Source organism: Carassius carassius, chromosome 10, assembly GCF_963082965.1.
Source record: "Carassius carassius chromosome 10, fCarCar2.1, whole genome shotgun sequence".
In the NCBI taxonomy this organism is placed as follows: Eukaryota; Metazoa; Chordata; class Actinopteri; order Cypriniformes; family Cyprinidae; genus Carassius; species Carassius carassius.
Window position 1 is genome coordinate 32369803 of NC_081764.1, and position 17105 is coordinate 32386907.

General features: G+C 39.7%; 1 protein-coding gene and 1 pseudogene across 1 annotated transcript; both read right to left on the reverse strand.

The window, feature by feature from the left end:
- Positions 1–286: 286 nt before the first annotated feature.
- On the reverse strand, positions 287–2078 carry LOC132151381 (POU domain, class 4, transcription factor 1-like). The gene is made up of 2 exons (XM_059559494.1): positions 1600–2078; positions 287–1295 (listed from the first exon to the last, which is right to left on the reverse strand). The coding sequence occupies exons 1-2, from the start codon at positions 1720–1722 to the stop codon at positions 315–317; spliced, it is 1104 nt and encodes a 367-aa protein (XP_059415477.1). The 5' UTR covers positions 1723–2078; the 3' UTR covers positions 287–314.
- A 1579-nt stretch (positions 2079–3657) lies between these two features.
- LOC132151440 (ORC ubiquitin ligase 1-like) lies at positions 3658–8940 on the reverse strand (annotated as a pseudogene).
- Positions 8941–17105: the final 8165 nt, after the last annotated feature.

A 17105-nucleotide genomic window follows, 5' to 3' on the forward strand; every position in this document is an offset into this window, starting at 1 on the left:
ATAAATAAATAATTAGGATAGAATTAAACTATGAGGTAATCCATCAATGGCTATTTTTCGTCATTCATTTGGGGTGGGGGGGGGCTGGGTGTATCTAAGTAGAGTTGAACCGCAGAAAAAGTAGTTCATCTGGATTACCTGTTATTTGCATACTTCACATTCACCAGTACAGTGAAAAGAAACATGAGTTGTGAAAATAAAACGGTACTAATCATGAGCACACGCGTTTGAGCCAAAGCGATGTTCCTTGGTCCCCAAAAGTCAGTTTAATTTTTCTCTCTCTCTCTCTCTCTCTCTCTCCTAGAAGTAGTCCATCAGTGCGCCGCGGAAAATTTCAACCTCTTCTGTTTTTGTCTTTGGTTGCAAAACCATACTCGCACCACGTTCTTTTTTAGGTCCAATTTCTCAGCGATAGCCGCGATTTTTTCTGACGACGGCCGGGGCTGGACCGCGAAATACGCCTCCAGAGATCGTTTCTCCGGGGCCGCTATGGAGGTCCGCTTGCGCTTCTTCTCGCTGCCGTTGAAAATGTCGGGTTTGCCCATTTTCTCGCGCTGGGCGCCCTCGGCCTCCTCCAGCCATGCCTGGAGGATGGGTTTGAGCGCGATCATGTTGTTGTGAGACAGAGTTAGAGACTCAAAGCGACAAATGGTACTTTGGCTCAGAGAGCCCACGCCTGGGATCTTCAGGTTGGCCAGTGCGCCCCCCACGTCCGCCTGAGTCACCCCGAGTTTGATCCGCCGCTGTTTGAAGCGCTCAGCGAACGCCTCCAGCTCCCTCGGGTCCGTGTCCGAGTCGTTAATGGAGGGCAGTCCGTTGTTGGCGAGTCCCGGCGCGCACTGGTGCGCACCGCCGTGGTGGCCCGGTAAGAGGCCGTGGTGAGTGAGCGGCGAGTTCATGTTCATAGCAGCCTGGTGGGATAGGTGGGTGAGCCCGTGCATGTGGGAATGCGGGTGGGCCGAAGTGGAGATCAAGCCACCGCCGCCGCCTCCTCCGCCGCCTCCGCCGGCCCCCTCGTGCGCGCTGGGCATCAGCGCGAGCGACGAAGAGGTGATGTGCTCCATGAGGTCGGGTGGCTCCAGATTCTGGTGGTGGTGGTGGTGATGGTGGTGGTGATGGTGGGCCAGTGGCACGTTGGAGGTGGACGAGCATGGCACTGGGTTCATCGTGTGGTACGTGGCGTCGGGCTTGAACGGGTGACTCTTACCCTGGGACACCGCGATGTCCACGGCCGCCAGAGCTTCGGCACGGGCCAGGAGCGTCTCATCCAGACTGGCGAAGATGTTGCTTTGTAGCTGGAGTCGGAGAGACGGGGAGAAGGAGAAAGAAAGAGAAAGGGGAGATGTCAGCTGGGGAATAGTGTCAACATAACACAGAGAATATTCCTTTTAAGAGGCTTCCAGTCATAAAAATTAATACAAAAAAGGGTGAAGCCTGAGACTTCAGTGAGCATGCCTTCAGAAAAGATCACAGGCGTGCAGATGATTGCTGTGGTATACATGAAAAAAACATTAAGGCAGTGTATGCGCCTCCAGCGCTCCTCCTCGCGCGCGCAGGAGAACACGGGAGGAGAAAAGAAGAAGTTTTGGAGCTCGTTACCTGTGGAGTCTGCAGGCAGGCTCTCCTGATCGCCTCCGAGCTTGAGTGCAGAGTTGTGTACTTGTGCTCAGGTAAGCTGGGATGCATGGCGAAATGATGCTGTTTGCTGTTCATGGACATCATGTTTGCGCGGGATCAGGCTCAGATAAAGTGCACGAAAAGAGGACAAAAACCAAAGCGAGAGTCCAGCTCTTCTCGCCTCCTCTTCTGGCGTCTCGCAGCAGTCAGGCGGATGCTGTAGCGCTCTGCTGCTGATGGTACAGAGGAGATGCCCGCAGTGTGTGTGTGTGTGTGTGCGTCTCTGTTTGGCTAAGCTGTGTGTGGATGAGGAGCGCTCTTACACCTGAGTCCCTCACATCTCGTCCGGCAGCCTCGCCTATTCTCGCGAGACGAGCGCGATTGACTCTCTTCTCCTCCTCTCCTCCTCTCCTCACATCTCATCTCATCGCGCCTCTTCGCCTCTATGTCCTCCTCGAACTGTAAATCGGCCTAACGACGGTGAGGGGGGATTCCTTCCATACCTGTGGATTCTGTGCGCCTGCGCACTGTCGCCACCAATTTAGAATGTTGTGGCGTTAAACAGTGTGACAGTGTAACAGCTAACATTCGATATGCAAATGAGGGCTGTTTAGATGTCTCACTTGTAGAATTTCATAAAGAAATGTTTTAAAGCACATTACATCAAGACGATCAGGCAGTTTTTGTTTACTTCAACTAAATGTTTAAGATAGTTGGCATAATTGTGTTTTTTTATTATAATGTATATTTATATATTTAATAATAATATTAAAATGTTTACAATAAACACATTTGTTCTTATTATATGAATGAATAAAAATAAATGACAATCGATCGATTAAATTTATAGTTAAACAGGGATATAATGTAATCAATTATATTTAAAAAATCGTTTGCATAAATAAAACAAATCATCAATAAATTGTAAATGTTATTCATTTCGTATATTTTTATTTCAGTTTCAGAAGAATTTGCAAGCCTGGAAATTTATATTTAGCTAATGTTTATATTAGTAATGGCTGCATCGCTTTGATTTATGAATCAACTTTAAACATTTAGGCTATATTAAGCGAAATAAATGGAAAGACAATGAATACAAATATTACATAAATATATAGCCTAAGTAAAATCGTTTTAGATTAATTTCGTAGGCTATTCATACATTACAAATCACGTACATGTTACATTTCTAGACATCAAAATAATAATTTGTGCGTAATTATATTAGTTTCAGAAGCGGAATTTGTATTTGAATATTTACATTGCGCTCATGTTAACTCAAGGCATGGTGGCACTGCCTTGATTGATTACGCAACTTTAACTATCATGTATATTTCACTAAACTCTAATCAGGCATGAATTTTTAATCTCCTAACACGTCTAGGTGGAGCTAATGAAGTGTTAATTCACTAGCATTAATTAATTCTCTAAAAGACTGTGAAGGAGGTGGATATTAAATAGATTTGTTTTGTATTCAGGTGATGACACAGGAATAATTTACCATTAAACACAGAAAAACATGTTTTTGCATGCACTATAATTCAAATGATGAAAATTACAGTGTTTGTCATAATAAATCATGAACTTGAAAATGAATCTATAAATTGCAGACAAACAACAGTATTGTTTTATTTAGTCAACATCTAGGAACAAAACCATTTACGGAAATATTTAAAAATAGAAAATGGCTTATTATTTTCAACCAAATGCACAAATATATTTTATTGTTTCCACAGTTCAAATACAGTATTAATCAGAATGCCTCAATTCTGTACAACTGCAAAAGCATAGAAATTCCATAGCAAAAAAAAATAAAAATAAAAAATCTGTTTCATTTCAAGAGAAAAGCATAATGTTAACACCTTATCCCCTCAGGATACTGAAATGGTTTTTATAACATATAGTAACATCATCCAGCACACACTGCTGTCATAATAATGAACAGTGAGGCAAATTTGTAATAAAAAGCCCTGAGGGAAAAGAAAGGCAGTTAAATCTCCTTGAACTCCTAAAAAGTCACTGAGAAGTAAACCCACTGAATCAGATAAAAGTGGAGGCCATGCTGGAAAATACTTGAGATGCTTCTGCTTCTACTTTAGTTTTTGAGAGTTTCGATGGACTGGAGATGGACAATCCTGGGGGACGCTTGCGCTTGGTGGGATGTGTAGGATTTTCCACCATAACTCCAGCTCTGTCGCTGAACTCAACAGCTGAAGCCGTAGCAGCATCACAATGTATGGTCTCCAGTGTCAAAATGTGGTTTGGTGCTTTCTTGTTGTTCCAGGATCAGCCAAGAGGTTGCTACAGAAATCCAGTTCTGGTATTTGGTTGGCATCAAAATTTGGAGACCGTGATGAAGATGATGATGATGGAAGGTGAGAGACCTGACTGCTGGAGCTCTCACCTTCAGCCATCATAGAGGTTAGCTCAGAGATCTTGTCCAAGTACTCTGCATCCATAAAATCTTCTCTGTTACCCAAAGGGTCCTTGGACGGCTTGAGCTCCTCTCTATTTCCATCCAAACAGGGAAGATCAAGTCCGCATTCCATCCAGCCTCCACACAAGACCTGTTTATCTGAATTCACAGCAGCTTTCTGACCAAAAGAAGCAGCTTTGTTGACTTGGAAGGATCCTGGGATTTGGTTGACTGAGGATGAGCTGGTTGGACCCTGGCAATCATCAAAACTGAGTCTTCTCATGTAAGTGACAGGTCTGAGACCTTACTTTCTATCACTATAAACCACAGGACTCTGCAAGCTGAGAGATCTGAGAGCTGAGGAGGGTGTAGAAGGAACCATAAAATCTTTGAGGCCATCCTTCTGTGGAGTGTGAAGTCCGTCTTAAAAAAACCTACCCTTTGGCACACATCAGATGTTGTCAGGAGCTGCCCATGGATGTTGGGAAGCTCTGAACACTTTCAGTCCAGGTCTATACAAACAGAAGTTTCCTCCATTTCACTCAGGCTCCTTCGCATCAGGGCGATTCTTTCAATCCCTCCGTTTTGAGTCCCTCCAGAGGCAGTGTTTGAAAAAACACCTTCTTCAGACTTAGGGCCGTCCCTGTGGTTCTGTGCTTCAAGCTCTTCGATGTATTTATTGCTGCGCTCCAGAGCTCTTCAGCTGTGCTACGTCCCGCTCATACTGATGAATTTTAGCCTCAAGAGCTGCGACGGTAGCCTATACCTGCCAAACCTCAATGTAAAACACAGACAAATATAAATAAGATCAGTTTTGTACATCTGAGTTACTAATATTGTGTAAATATACATAAATATAAATATAAAATTTGTTGTTGTAATACTGTATACTTTGCGGAGATATGCTGTCCACTTTAGCTTTCAATTGCATATTTTCCTAGATTAGGTCAAAATTTTGAGAACGCAGAGTTTTGTTAGCCTGAGGGAAAGAAGCATGCTGATTTTAGAATAGTTTATTACTTTTTCATTTTTAGCACCGAACACAAATAACACCATTTACAATATTTTCAGTGGTCAGTGAAAATCTAGAGAATAGATGGGAATATACACACACACACAGTCGTGGCCAAAAGTTTTGAGAATTACATAAATATTGGAAATTGGAAAAGTTGCTGCTTAAGTTTTTATAATAGCAATTTGCATATACTCCAGAATGTTATGAAGAGTGATCAGATGAATTGCATAGTCCTTCTTTGCCATGAAAATTAACTTAATCCCAAAAAACCTTTCCACTGCATTTCATTGCTGTCATTAAAGGACCTGCTGAGATCATTTCAGTAATCATCTTGTTAACTCAGGTGAGAATGTTGATGAGCACAAGGCTGGAGATCATTATGTCAGGCTGATTGGGTTAGAATGGCAGTCTTGACATGTTAAAAGGAGGGTGATGCTTGAAATCATTGTTCTTCCATTGTTAACCATGGTGACCTGCAAAGAAACGCGTGCAGCCATCATTTCGTTGCATAAAAATGGCTTCACAGGCAAGGATATTGTGGCTACTAAGATTGCACCTAAATCAACAATTTATAGGATCATCAAGAACTTCAAGAAAAGAGGTTCAATTCTTGTAAAGAAGGCTTCAGGGCGTCCAAGAAAGTCCAGCAAGTGCCAGGATCGTCTCCTAAAGAGGATTCAGCTGCGGGATCGGAGTGCCACCAGTGCAGAACTTGCTCAGGAATGGCAGCAGGCAGGTGTGAGCGCATCTGCACGCACAGTGAGGCCAAGACTTTTGGAAGATGGCCTGGTGTCAAGAAGGGCAGCAAAGAAGCCACATCTCTCCAAAAAAAAAACATCAGGGACAGATTGATCTTCTGCAGAAAGTATAGTGAATAGACTGCTAAGGACTGGGGCAAAGTCATATTCTCAGATGAAGCCCCTTTCCGATTGTTTGGGGCATCTGAAAAAGGCTTGTCCGGAGAAGAAAAGGTGAGCGCTACCATCAGTCCTGTGTCATGCCAACAGTAAAGCATCCTGACACCATTCATGTGTGGGGTTGCTTCTCATCCAAGGGAGTGGGCTCACTCACAATTCTGCCCAAAAACACAGCCATGAATAAAGAATGGTACCAAAACACCCTCCAACAGCAACTTCTTCCAACAATCCAACAACAGTTTGGTGAAGAACAATGCATTTTCCAGCACGATGGAGCACCGTGCCATAAGGCAAAAGTGATAACTACGTGGCTCGGAGACCAGAATGTTGAAATTTTGGGTCCATTGCCTGGAAACTCCCCAGATCTTAATCCCATTGAGAACTTGTGGTCAATCCTCAAGAGGAGGGTGGACAAACAAAAACCCACTTATTCTGACAAACTCCAAGAAGTGATTATGAAAGAATGGGTTGCTATCAGTCAGGATTTGGCCCAGAAGTTGATTGAGAGCATGCCCAGTCGAATTGCAGAGGTCCTGAAAAAGAAGGGCCAACACTGCAAATACTGACTCTTTGCATAAATGTCATGTAATTGTCGATAAAAGCCTTTGAAACGTATGAAGTGCTTGTAATTATATTTCAGTACATCACAGAAACAACTGAAACAAAGATCTAAAAGCAGTTTAGCAGCAAAACTTTTGGCCACGACTGGACATACACACATGCATAATATTTTATACATATTAAGGAACAATGTATTTATTTTATTTTGATATTATATTTTACATAATATATTATTCATATTATATTATTTTATATTAAGTATATTTTAAGTATGATAACCTATTTATCCATTATTCAAGCCACAAATATTAAAGAGAAGTTCTCACATTTAATAAACTATAAACACTTCCTTCCACATATTTTTTCAAAAATGTGCATTATTCACTGACAGGAAATATAATGTAATCAATTGCATTATATGAAAAATGAAATTCTACACCTTGAGTTAAATGACCAAATGAACACAGTGCATATTATCTGAAAAAGGTTAAATGATGGGGTTATATTTATTTGTTTTGTGCTTTTATTGACCAATTTTTTAATTGTATTCAAAAAAGCAATCATATTATTTTAGCCTTTCGAGGTCCTGTTTGACCTTCCTGTGGAGGTCATTGACAGTTCTGAGCTTATTGGCCGACTCCTCCAGAGCATTCGGGTCGACAGTGCTGGTTTCACTCTAAGGAACCAAGACCGTGCTCGGTTCCACAGCCGTCTTAAGTTGCATCTCAAGGCTCAGGTTTTTGCTTTTTAAGTCCTCGTTCTCTTTCCAAAGGGTTTAGATTTCATCCTGTAAGACAGATGATTCATAAGCTCAGTGGATGAATCTTCCTGGTTTTCATTGCATAGCTAGGAACAATTTCCTACATGCACATTGTATTAAAACATAAAACTAGTGCTGGACAATGATGAAATTTTTTTTAAATCGCATTATTGTCTGTGATTAATCACAATCAATCACATTGTTATGCACAAAACTGATAATGCATTCAAAAGTAGTGTATTGTGCACTTTTTTCATTTAAAAGTAGGCCTACTCCTACAGTATATGAACAAATAAGGTGCTTTTTACAGCAGTGTTCTTTTTACATAGTATCAGTTAAAATATTTATTGTAGCCTAAATCTCAACTTATAACATTAATGTAATTAAATTAAATATAAAACAAGCCATTTGTCACTGCCAGGACATTAACGTTTTTCTAGAAAATATTTTATAGTTTGTTATAGAAAAACAAGTTATGCTCAGAGTCCAGAGCCTCGATCATAACATTATAACAGGCACCTTCCTATGAGAGACCTGCACGATCATTATGTATAGATCAGTGAACGCTTGCGTGAATATTTCTGAGCGGCAAATGTGGTAGATCTGTAAAGCAATATATTGTGAGAGTCCCATATGACTCAAAATAATAAACCACAAAGTTACCAAAACGATTCACTCCACTGTTGAGTGAGAGCACTTCTCTGCTGTCTTCACATGCTATTGGAAGCTTCCTATTTCCAACTTATAAAGTCATGATTACGAGCTTGTTGCATTCTTTTCTGTAAAAATAACAGTGCACAGTAGTTTGTGAATGCTGATGCTTAGCCTAAATACTATGATCGGGAGCATCCCCTCCTGTGACACATGACTGGTCTGTATGTGTATTCAGAGCCAGTGAGCAATGGACTTTCATAATAATAAAAAATGGCCTTAACGCACGATAAAATAATTGTCGGCATTAATCAGGTAATGCGTTAATGCGATAATAACATAATATGTTAATTTGCCCAGCCCTACATAAAATGTGTGTTAAGTCAAATTTGGAGTTGTGTGGCTTAGTAGTTCAAGTCTGTCAGTTATGAAGAGGCCAGGATGGAATGGCGCAGATTTTTTTCACATTTTTTACACTGATTTTGGAGGGACGTCTGAAGAATTTCGTCGTACAGATACAAACATTTTAAAATGGGTATTCCACTCTACATAATACAGGAAATGTCAACACTGGGAAGAAAATTGTGTTCATCAAACCATTTCACTGGGTGTTTAACTAGAAGTACCTTATATTCTCGTACAAGCAGCTCCCCTTGAGTCTTTCGGAGGCGTCTCTCCACAGAATGACTCTCACTGGACTCACAGTCAGTTGTGGCTCCTGTGAACATATACACACACAAATACACAAAGGGAGACTAAGAGAGATATTTAATCACACTCATCAAACATAAAACTTAGTTCTACAGCTTTACATTTCAAGAATAACAATATTGACATCACCAATGATTTCTCTGCAGGGGTTTTCTGGGGTGATGGCCACTCTACTGGTGGGACACTGACTGCTCTTCTCCAGCCACACTTTGATGCAGCTGGAGCTGAACACATGGTTGTTGCAACAAATGACCGGCTGACAGACCTTTGAGATGTACATCAGAGCAAACCAACAGGTAAATGCAATATATATATATATATATATATATAGCCCTGCCCTGCCCACCTTAAACTCACACCAATCAGATCAGGTGATACATGTCAAGTACTGTGTTTGTAAATGTTTTAAATAGTTTGCAGTGACTAAATATTGACACTCCTACCTTATCTGGCCCATTTTAATTCACATCACTCTCAGGATTTCAGGGATTCAACTCAAATTGTGAAACTCATGTATTAAATAAATTCACTGCACACAGTAGTTTAAGTCTTTGGTTATTTTAATTCTGATGATTTGGGCTCATATTTATCAAAAACCCACCATTTCATTTTGGAAACGCAGAAAGCAACAGGTCTGGGGGGAAAAAAGTTCCTGGGCAAAAAAGTTCCTGGTACAAATGTTCCGGGTAATTTCGGTGGAAACGCGGCATTATTAGGTGCCCTTGAGCAAGGCACTGAAACCCCAACTGCTCCCCGGGCACCACAACATAAATGGCTGCCCACTGCTCCCGGTATGTGTGTGTTCACTGCTGTGTGTGCACTTTGAATGGGTTAAATGCAGAGCACGAATTCTGAGTATAACAATGGACTTCAAGCTTCAAGCAATAAAAAATGGACTTCAAGCAACTTGGGCTATGATTTTCTTTCACACTTTTTCCTTCCACTCTCTTTGCTTGGATACAGCACTCTGTGAACAGCCAGCTTCTTTGGGAATGAATGTTTGTGGCTTACCCTCCATGTGAAGGGTGTCAATGAATGACTTCTGGACAACTGTCAGATCAGCAGTCTTCCCTGTGATTGTGTAGTCTAGTGAACCAAACTGAGAGACCATTTTGAAGGCTCAGGAAACCTTTGCAGGTGTTTTGAGTTGATTAGCATCACAATTAAAAGAACCAAAGACTTAAACTACTTCAGTCTGTGTGCATTGAATTTATTTAATACAAGAGGTCACAAGTTTTTTTAGTCCTCACATATGAAACATGATCCAAAACTCCCTCCAACAGAAACAAAGTAACGAGCAGCACACGCGACTACGGCAAGCACAGAGTACTAAACTACTACAAAACACATATGCCGTGGAGTACCGCGTGCACACACTCCCTGTGGTTAGCGTTGAAGGCTTAAATTATTAATGCTTTTCAGAAGTAAGGATATTAGAATAAAGTTCTTATGTAATAAAATCTTGTTTTATAGAATTTCGAGCCATAGCAAATTCAAAATTAAGCTCTTATATTACCCCAATATAGGATCTTATATTATTTTTTTAATCATTTTATGTTAAAATAAAGAATCTTAATGCATGCATTACTTGTTGTTGATTATGGTTACTGACATCAGGCTGTGATGTCTGAGTGATCAGATTGTGATCATTCTGTAAATGTGTCCTGAAAGCCATTACCACTTGGGTTACCTGTCCGATTAAAAATAATGTATAGGGCAATCAAATTAGTAGCAATTAATAATTAAATGCTTTCTGATGAAAAAGAATGCTTTTCTGGTGTATTTAAAAATTGCATCTGTCCCTCCTGTTCTTCCAATGTGTCTTGTGTCTTTGTTTCAAGAGTATCATCACAACAGTGTCAACTGTTAGAGGTTTTCTTCATTTTTATTCAATCTCATAATTCATTGGTCATTGCCAAATGATGGCTTTATTATCCCATAATGACAGACCCAGTGGCTGAGCGCTTGTGAGATAACTTCATTAGCATTGAACTGATGCAAAACAATGTTGTACATTGATTGCATCAAGCGGACTATTGGTGCTGCGACTACATTACTGTCATTTGTTGCAGGTCTTTCATGTCAACACAGCACATGGCGACTTCACTTTGTCTAGACTATGAGTAGTCTAACTGTACGCCAGCTGGTCTGAAACTCAGAATCAGACATCTGCATGTGAAAACCTTCCTGGAGAGAGAGTTTGCACACATTTGTGAGCAAAGACCAAACTGCTGAGCATACGCTTACATAATAACATAAATTTGCCTTGTTTTCTTATTTTTACAGACCCCCTCCCTTCCCTTTTGTCTCCTGTCAGTGAGATCAGCATCACAGAAATACACACAAAAATCGCTTGCTGCTCACTTCATCGTTCGTAAGTGGAACAAGAGCTGTGTCAACTAGAGACATCCATTTCATCATAAGTCTCCAGTGAAATGATTCATCCAGTGCAGTGTAACACCTCATCACATGAGTCTAGCAAAAGGTCATTTTGGAGATTAGAAGGTCATCTTTTCTGTTGTTAAGAGAAAGGTATGGGTTGATTTGCATTGCTGATGACTAATTTATTAAAGAATGTCTCAAAATTTTGGGTTGGTACAAATTTTACGTTTTTGAAAGTTTTTTTATCCTTACCAAGGCTGCATTTATTTGAATAAAAATACAGTAAAAAAAACCTGTAATATTATGAAATAGTATTACCATTTTAAATAACTGTTTTCTATTTAAATATATTTTAAATGTAATTTATTCTAGTGATGTAAAGCTGAATTTTCAGCATCATTACTCCAGTCTTCAGTGTTACATGATCCTTCAGAAATCCTTCTAATATGCTGATTTGCTGTTCAAAACTAAAAAAATAAATTACTTATTATTATCTGTGTTAATTTTTTTTAATGTTTTTTTTTTATTAATAGAAAAGAGCAGCATTTCTTTTAATTGAAATATTTTATAACATATAAAATAAAAAATTGGCAGTTTCCTTCATAAATTTGTTTGAAAATATTTAATTTGCAATTCCATGGGGACATTTAAAAATCAAGTTCAAATCATACTATTGGAACCGTTCTGATACTGAAAAGATTGTATTTTGCCCACATATGCTTCAGACAATGGTTTGTAATCTTTCCCCCATTAATTGGTGACAGTCAATTAATCACAGCCGGTTGAGGACCGCAGGATCTATTGATCTCGTACAAGGCCTTATTTTTCATCCCTTAAATGACACAGATCGGCACATTTGCCTTGGCCGGGTAATGGAGGGTGGCGAGCCAATGACCCGTGTGTCAGGCCTACATGTGTCCCATGCTCCCCCATTGTGAAATTGCATCTTTACCATTTAAGCTGGAAAGGTTTAGACTGCCCTAAGAGCAAGGCACCGGGACAGGCCTTGCTCCGCTGCTCAGCTGACCTTTCCGTTTAAAGCTTAATTACTGGCAAATGCTTACATTAATTAGCCTGTCCTCTCTCTATCGCCCACCTGATCCCACACACACATACACACCATCATCATGCCAATAGCTTTTGCATCACTGGCAAACCAGAATGAGTGTAACCTGAAGTTGTGCACATCTTGAGGACATTAAGACATTTTCCCCCGCACTCCTGCAGGCTTCATGTATTGATTAGCGTGGCCCCTGACCGCGATCGCTGCGGTGCCAGAGAGTGTGTCATGGAGATGAGGGGCCCATGCTGTCCGCGGGGTTCTTTCCTAAGCCCTGGCTCTCTCTCCACAGTCAAGCCACAGCTGACGCCCCCTCCACGGCTCAGACACCGTTCATTGCCCTTTCACAACCCTGCCCTTTAAAAGTCGGAGCAGCATCCGGTTCTTTACGTTTTGCATCATTGATTGAAGCTTATGGCATCTGGAAATATCCATTATGTGTCTGAAACTGTGCTAAAAGCTTGCAAAGGAAGTCACACTGGATATGCTCTTGCCTAAAAAATACTTCTGTAATTGATTTTTTTGTTTTTTTGTGTTAAACATTTTATTCCAGCGTAACACATAGGAAAAACAGGCAGATTCACCTGTTGGGTCTCATTCACTAGTAAGTGAGTGGATTATTCATATTTGTATGCACAGGAGAATGTCTCCTGTAATAAAATACATTGAAAATGTAATATCTTTATGAAAAATTAATCTTAAAAATGTTTATAAGGCCACCCAGAGTATGTGACTGATTTTACTTGTTTGCATATGTGGTTTCAGTTTTTCATACTTTTATTTATTTATTTATTTTTATTTAGAATGTGATTGATTTTTTTTTTTTATTTTTTTTTTTTGTACATTTAGAATACATTTTAGAAGTAAAGTTATTGCTGAATTTCTGAATTTAATCATTGCTCGTGGCATCTGATTAAATACATTTAAAATGAAATTTTCTCTATGCATTAAATATTGTTAACAGTTACCCAGACTATGTTTTGTTTTTTGATTATATGATTGATAAATTGGTTGGTTTTAATTGTTCATATATTTTGTCCGTGAGTTTTGAATACATTTTAGGATTCATTAATTTGTTCATGAAAATGATTGTAAGCACAAATACGGTTAGGGACTGAAACCCATTGCTCCATTTCTTGTAAATCCTGATGTTCAGCCAATCACAGACAGGGATAGTGTTTTGGAAACATGATTGGAAACAAAAAGTCGGGGCAGACTCTTAACATTCAATTTTGCATCATGAATTGAAACTCACAGCATCTGGAATTAATCCAACATCATCCATTATGTGTCAGAAACTGTGCTGAAAGCTTGCAAAGAAGAGAAAAAACATCTTTGGAAATGTTCATACCAGATATGTTCTTGCATGAAGATTACTTGTTAAAAACTCTCGACTCCATCTTAAAACACAGGAATAGAAAAGAAACGTGCATTATTTTTGCACTTTTTTTGTGTTTGGTCGTACCAGTATTGAAAAATTACAGACTTCAAAACTGTTAAATGTAGAACTCTACACTTAAGATGCTTGTCCCTACCTCAGATTCATCTAAATGGGACATTTTTATCAAAATGACATCATGTCAAAAATGGAGCTATTTTTTTTAAACAGAAAGGCTCAACCGGATGGTGCATGCAAACATATACAAACACATGCTAAACACAAGAATACATATCCTGTGTGAACGACCCCTAATTTGACTGTAGTCTGCCTAAAACCAGACACAAAATGAATACATTCATAAAAGGACTTCTCTAATGGAGTGCATGAGATGCCATCCCAATTATAAGTATCAAAGTCTGTTCTCTAGCTGTGCCGCCACCCCTTTCCTCTCTCTTTCTCTCTCCAGCCTCAAATTTATTCTCCTCCGCGGGTGCAGTTTTAGTGGTGGGCCATGCGTCGTGGCGCAGAGAGGAGCAGCGTGCAGTGATTTTATTGCATTGCCTACAGGCTGCTTCAGCCACACGACTCGCTCGTGCCGCCCCCACCCTTCCACGCTGCAGATGAGGCTCCACTCAGCCCGACGGTGGCTCCGCTACACCACTCTTCCTCCATCTATTCCTCTCTCAAAGGGCCCCTGGGAGCCGAGGGTGGATTATTATGGAAATACTATCATCCACTGGCCCTCTGAAGCACAGCAGGGCAGGGCCATCATTGCATCCATTGTGGCAATCTGTTCTGGGAAGGGCAAATGTGAACGCCACGGTGGCAGAGATGAGAGTGGCATGCACAGATCACATAAAATGTGTGCTGAATAAAATGCAAAAAAATAATAATAATAATTACCACAATAAATGTTTTACGTTTTAATTTTATTAGGGCTCCATCACAGCTGTATCTCACTAGGCACATGTAAATAAGGCATTTTCACCTGGCCTGTTTCTTTTGCATGACAGGAGCTCTTGTCTAATGCCGTTGTGTAACGGCGCAGATATAAATGTAATCTGTGCAGCAAATGTTGCTGGTTTTGTTCCTGTTGTGGGATCTATGGTGTGTCCGTGTATCAATCATAGTCACCAGTCTGAGTGCTGACCGGCCTCTGAGTGATTGCGTTTAGTTCCTTGCGAGATATTTCTGCCATGCTTGTTATCAGATTAACCTCATTAACTTTTGCAGAGACTGAAAGCTCTTTCTTATCACTTCTTTTTATATATATTTGCAATATTTGATTCATGGTGACAGCTTTATGAGTCTAGGATCTGATCTGTTGAATTCAGCCTGTGAAAAACTTTTCTCAGATTATACAAATGGAGTGTTCAGATGAAATGCTTATGACATGCTGTGTTCCATCTGAAACTATTTAATTAGCTTTTTACTCATTATTTTCTAATTATTGTATGATTTAATATTTTTATTTCATATATGTTAAAATTATATATATATATTAAATACTTATTGTTATAACTGTAGTTTTTTAATTGAGAATCTGTTGGAATATAAAAAAAAATTGTACTTAAAAAAAGATTAAAATGGTGCAAATGTAATGTTGAGAAATATAACATGCTGTATTCCAACTGAAACAATTTAAACAACATTTTACTAATTGCTTTACTAATCACGACATTAACCATTAGACATAAAATATACATTTTCAATAACATATTCTTTTAAATTAAAAAAACAGTACAGCATGCACATAGATATGCAAAACAGTAATCAAACACACTCTCAGCATAAGGGCTTATTAATTATTAGTGCCGACTTGACTTCATATTGTGCTGCTGGTGGCCTGGTCAAAGATTATAATTACCACTTTACTGTTTGTATCGTATTCATCTCCTCTTGCCTGTAGTACTGTATTACTCTCAGCATCTCTCCCCCTCTCTCTCTCTCTCTCTCTCTCTCTCTCTCTCTCCCGTACACAAGACCAAAAGTGCAGGCACATCATTTATTGATAAGACAAAAAGAATGTAATGAAATTATCAATGTTCTTGAATTAATTATGAACATGATTAAGAAAGCTAAAATCTCAGGAGCCGAGATCTCATTACCCATTCAGTCTCAGGGATTGCTTTCATTCAGGGAGAGGCAAAAGAAGCCATCCACCCGGCCCGGCTCGAACAGTCCTCTCTGCCCCTGCATGGAGCTCCTCTTTACCCTGCCGCTCTGTCCCTGATTTATTCCCTCTCGCTCACCGCGCCGGCCTGCACTGCTCCGTCCTGCTGGAGCCAAATGAGATCCATGACTGTTTGCACACCGAGAGGTCCTGACCTTCCCCCTCAGATAGCAGCTCCTCACTGGAGGTAAGACACACAAGCTGGTTTTACTGGAGAGCAGCCGCTCCGCTCCACCTTAGTTTGGTGTCTGTGTGTAAAGTAGCACTGGGAATTGTCTGGGTTTTGTTCTAAATGTAGATTATTACTTTTCTGCAACAGTTATGGAAAACTTTTTAAGAGTCAAGCTGTCGTGTGCTTGTACGGAGGGTGTGTTGTTTCCTTAAAGTCTGAGGAGGATAAAAAAATAAATATGTAGGTTTCTTTAAATCGTGAAAATACAGAGGATTTAAATTTGGAATTTTCAGGATGTCATTTGCACATTGACTTTTCCTCAAATTTAACAAGTCAGTTGATTAGAATGCATTCAAATGAACTGTAACGTTTAAGGCCACAGAATGTAAGAGGCCATTCATACAAACTATCACTGAATAAGAGGGAAAGATTTCTGATACATACATATATATGGTCATATAGATAGATGCTGATATAGATATATATTATTATTGTTTTGTTATTGCTCTGCTACATGAATTTTCACCAATTACATGAACATGCTTCATGTGTAAAGGCAAAGTATTTTTTTTTTAATTCAGACTTCTGTATAAATCACTTTGTAAAAATAGATTAATCATTAAAATATATACTATATTTGGTCCGATGAAGCATTGAATCCTCATTAAATAATGATATATATTTTTTTAAGTTTAATATTTTCATTGGGTGTCTGTCGCTCCACTCATTTATCTTTGCATTATTATTGTGCCTTCACTGAGTATTTGTTTTTCACCTGCTTGTTTAGTTTGAATCAGAATGTGTCCCTCCTGTGGAAAAGATAGTCAGAATGACAATCGCTAGGTTTTTTTTTTTTTGGTCACATGGGGAAATGTGCACCAGTATTTGGGCGTCCCCAAAGGAATGGAGCTGGGGTTTCAGAGTCCCATCTTTCCCAACGTCTCTGTCTTTCTCCCATCCTGTCTACCATTCTCATATCCCTGTTTTCTTGCCTCTTTTTTCTTTCTCTCCATCTCTTGTGTCTTCCCATCATCAGGCTCCAACACACACACATTTACTGCAGCACTGCATTGTAAAGCCACCCATCGGGGAACGGTGTAAAGTTGGTGAAGAACTTATGGCATTGTGATTTCTCAACCATTTCGAAAGTAAACATGCATGTATCCTGATGTCTTTACTGTGACCTAAACAAATAAAAACATACCAAACTCTCATTATTCTTCCAGATAAGAAGGTTTATGTTATTCGGTTTTAGAAAACGTGTGTTTTACGCCCAACCTCGGTCTCGG

Bases quoted from the DNA above. Each gene is read 5' to 3' on its own strand.
- LOC132151381 (XM_059559494.1), bottom strand. From the start codon at position 1,722: ATGATGTCCATGAACAGCAAACAGCATCATTTCGCCATGCATCCCAGC. The intron at 1,296-1,599 runs GTAACGAGCTCC...CTCCGACTCCAG, and splicing joins CCTGCCTGCAGACTCCACAG to CTACAAAGCAACATCTTCGC.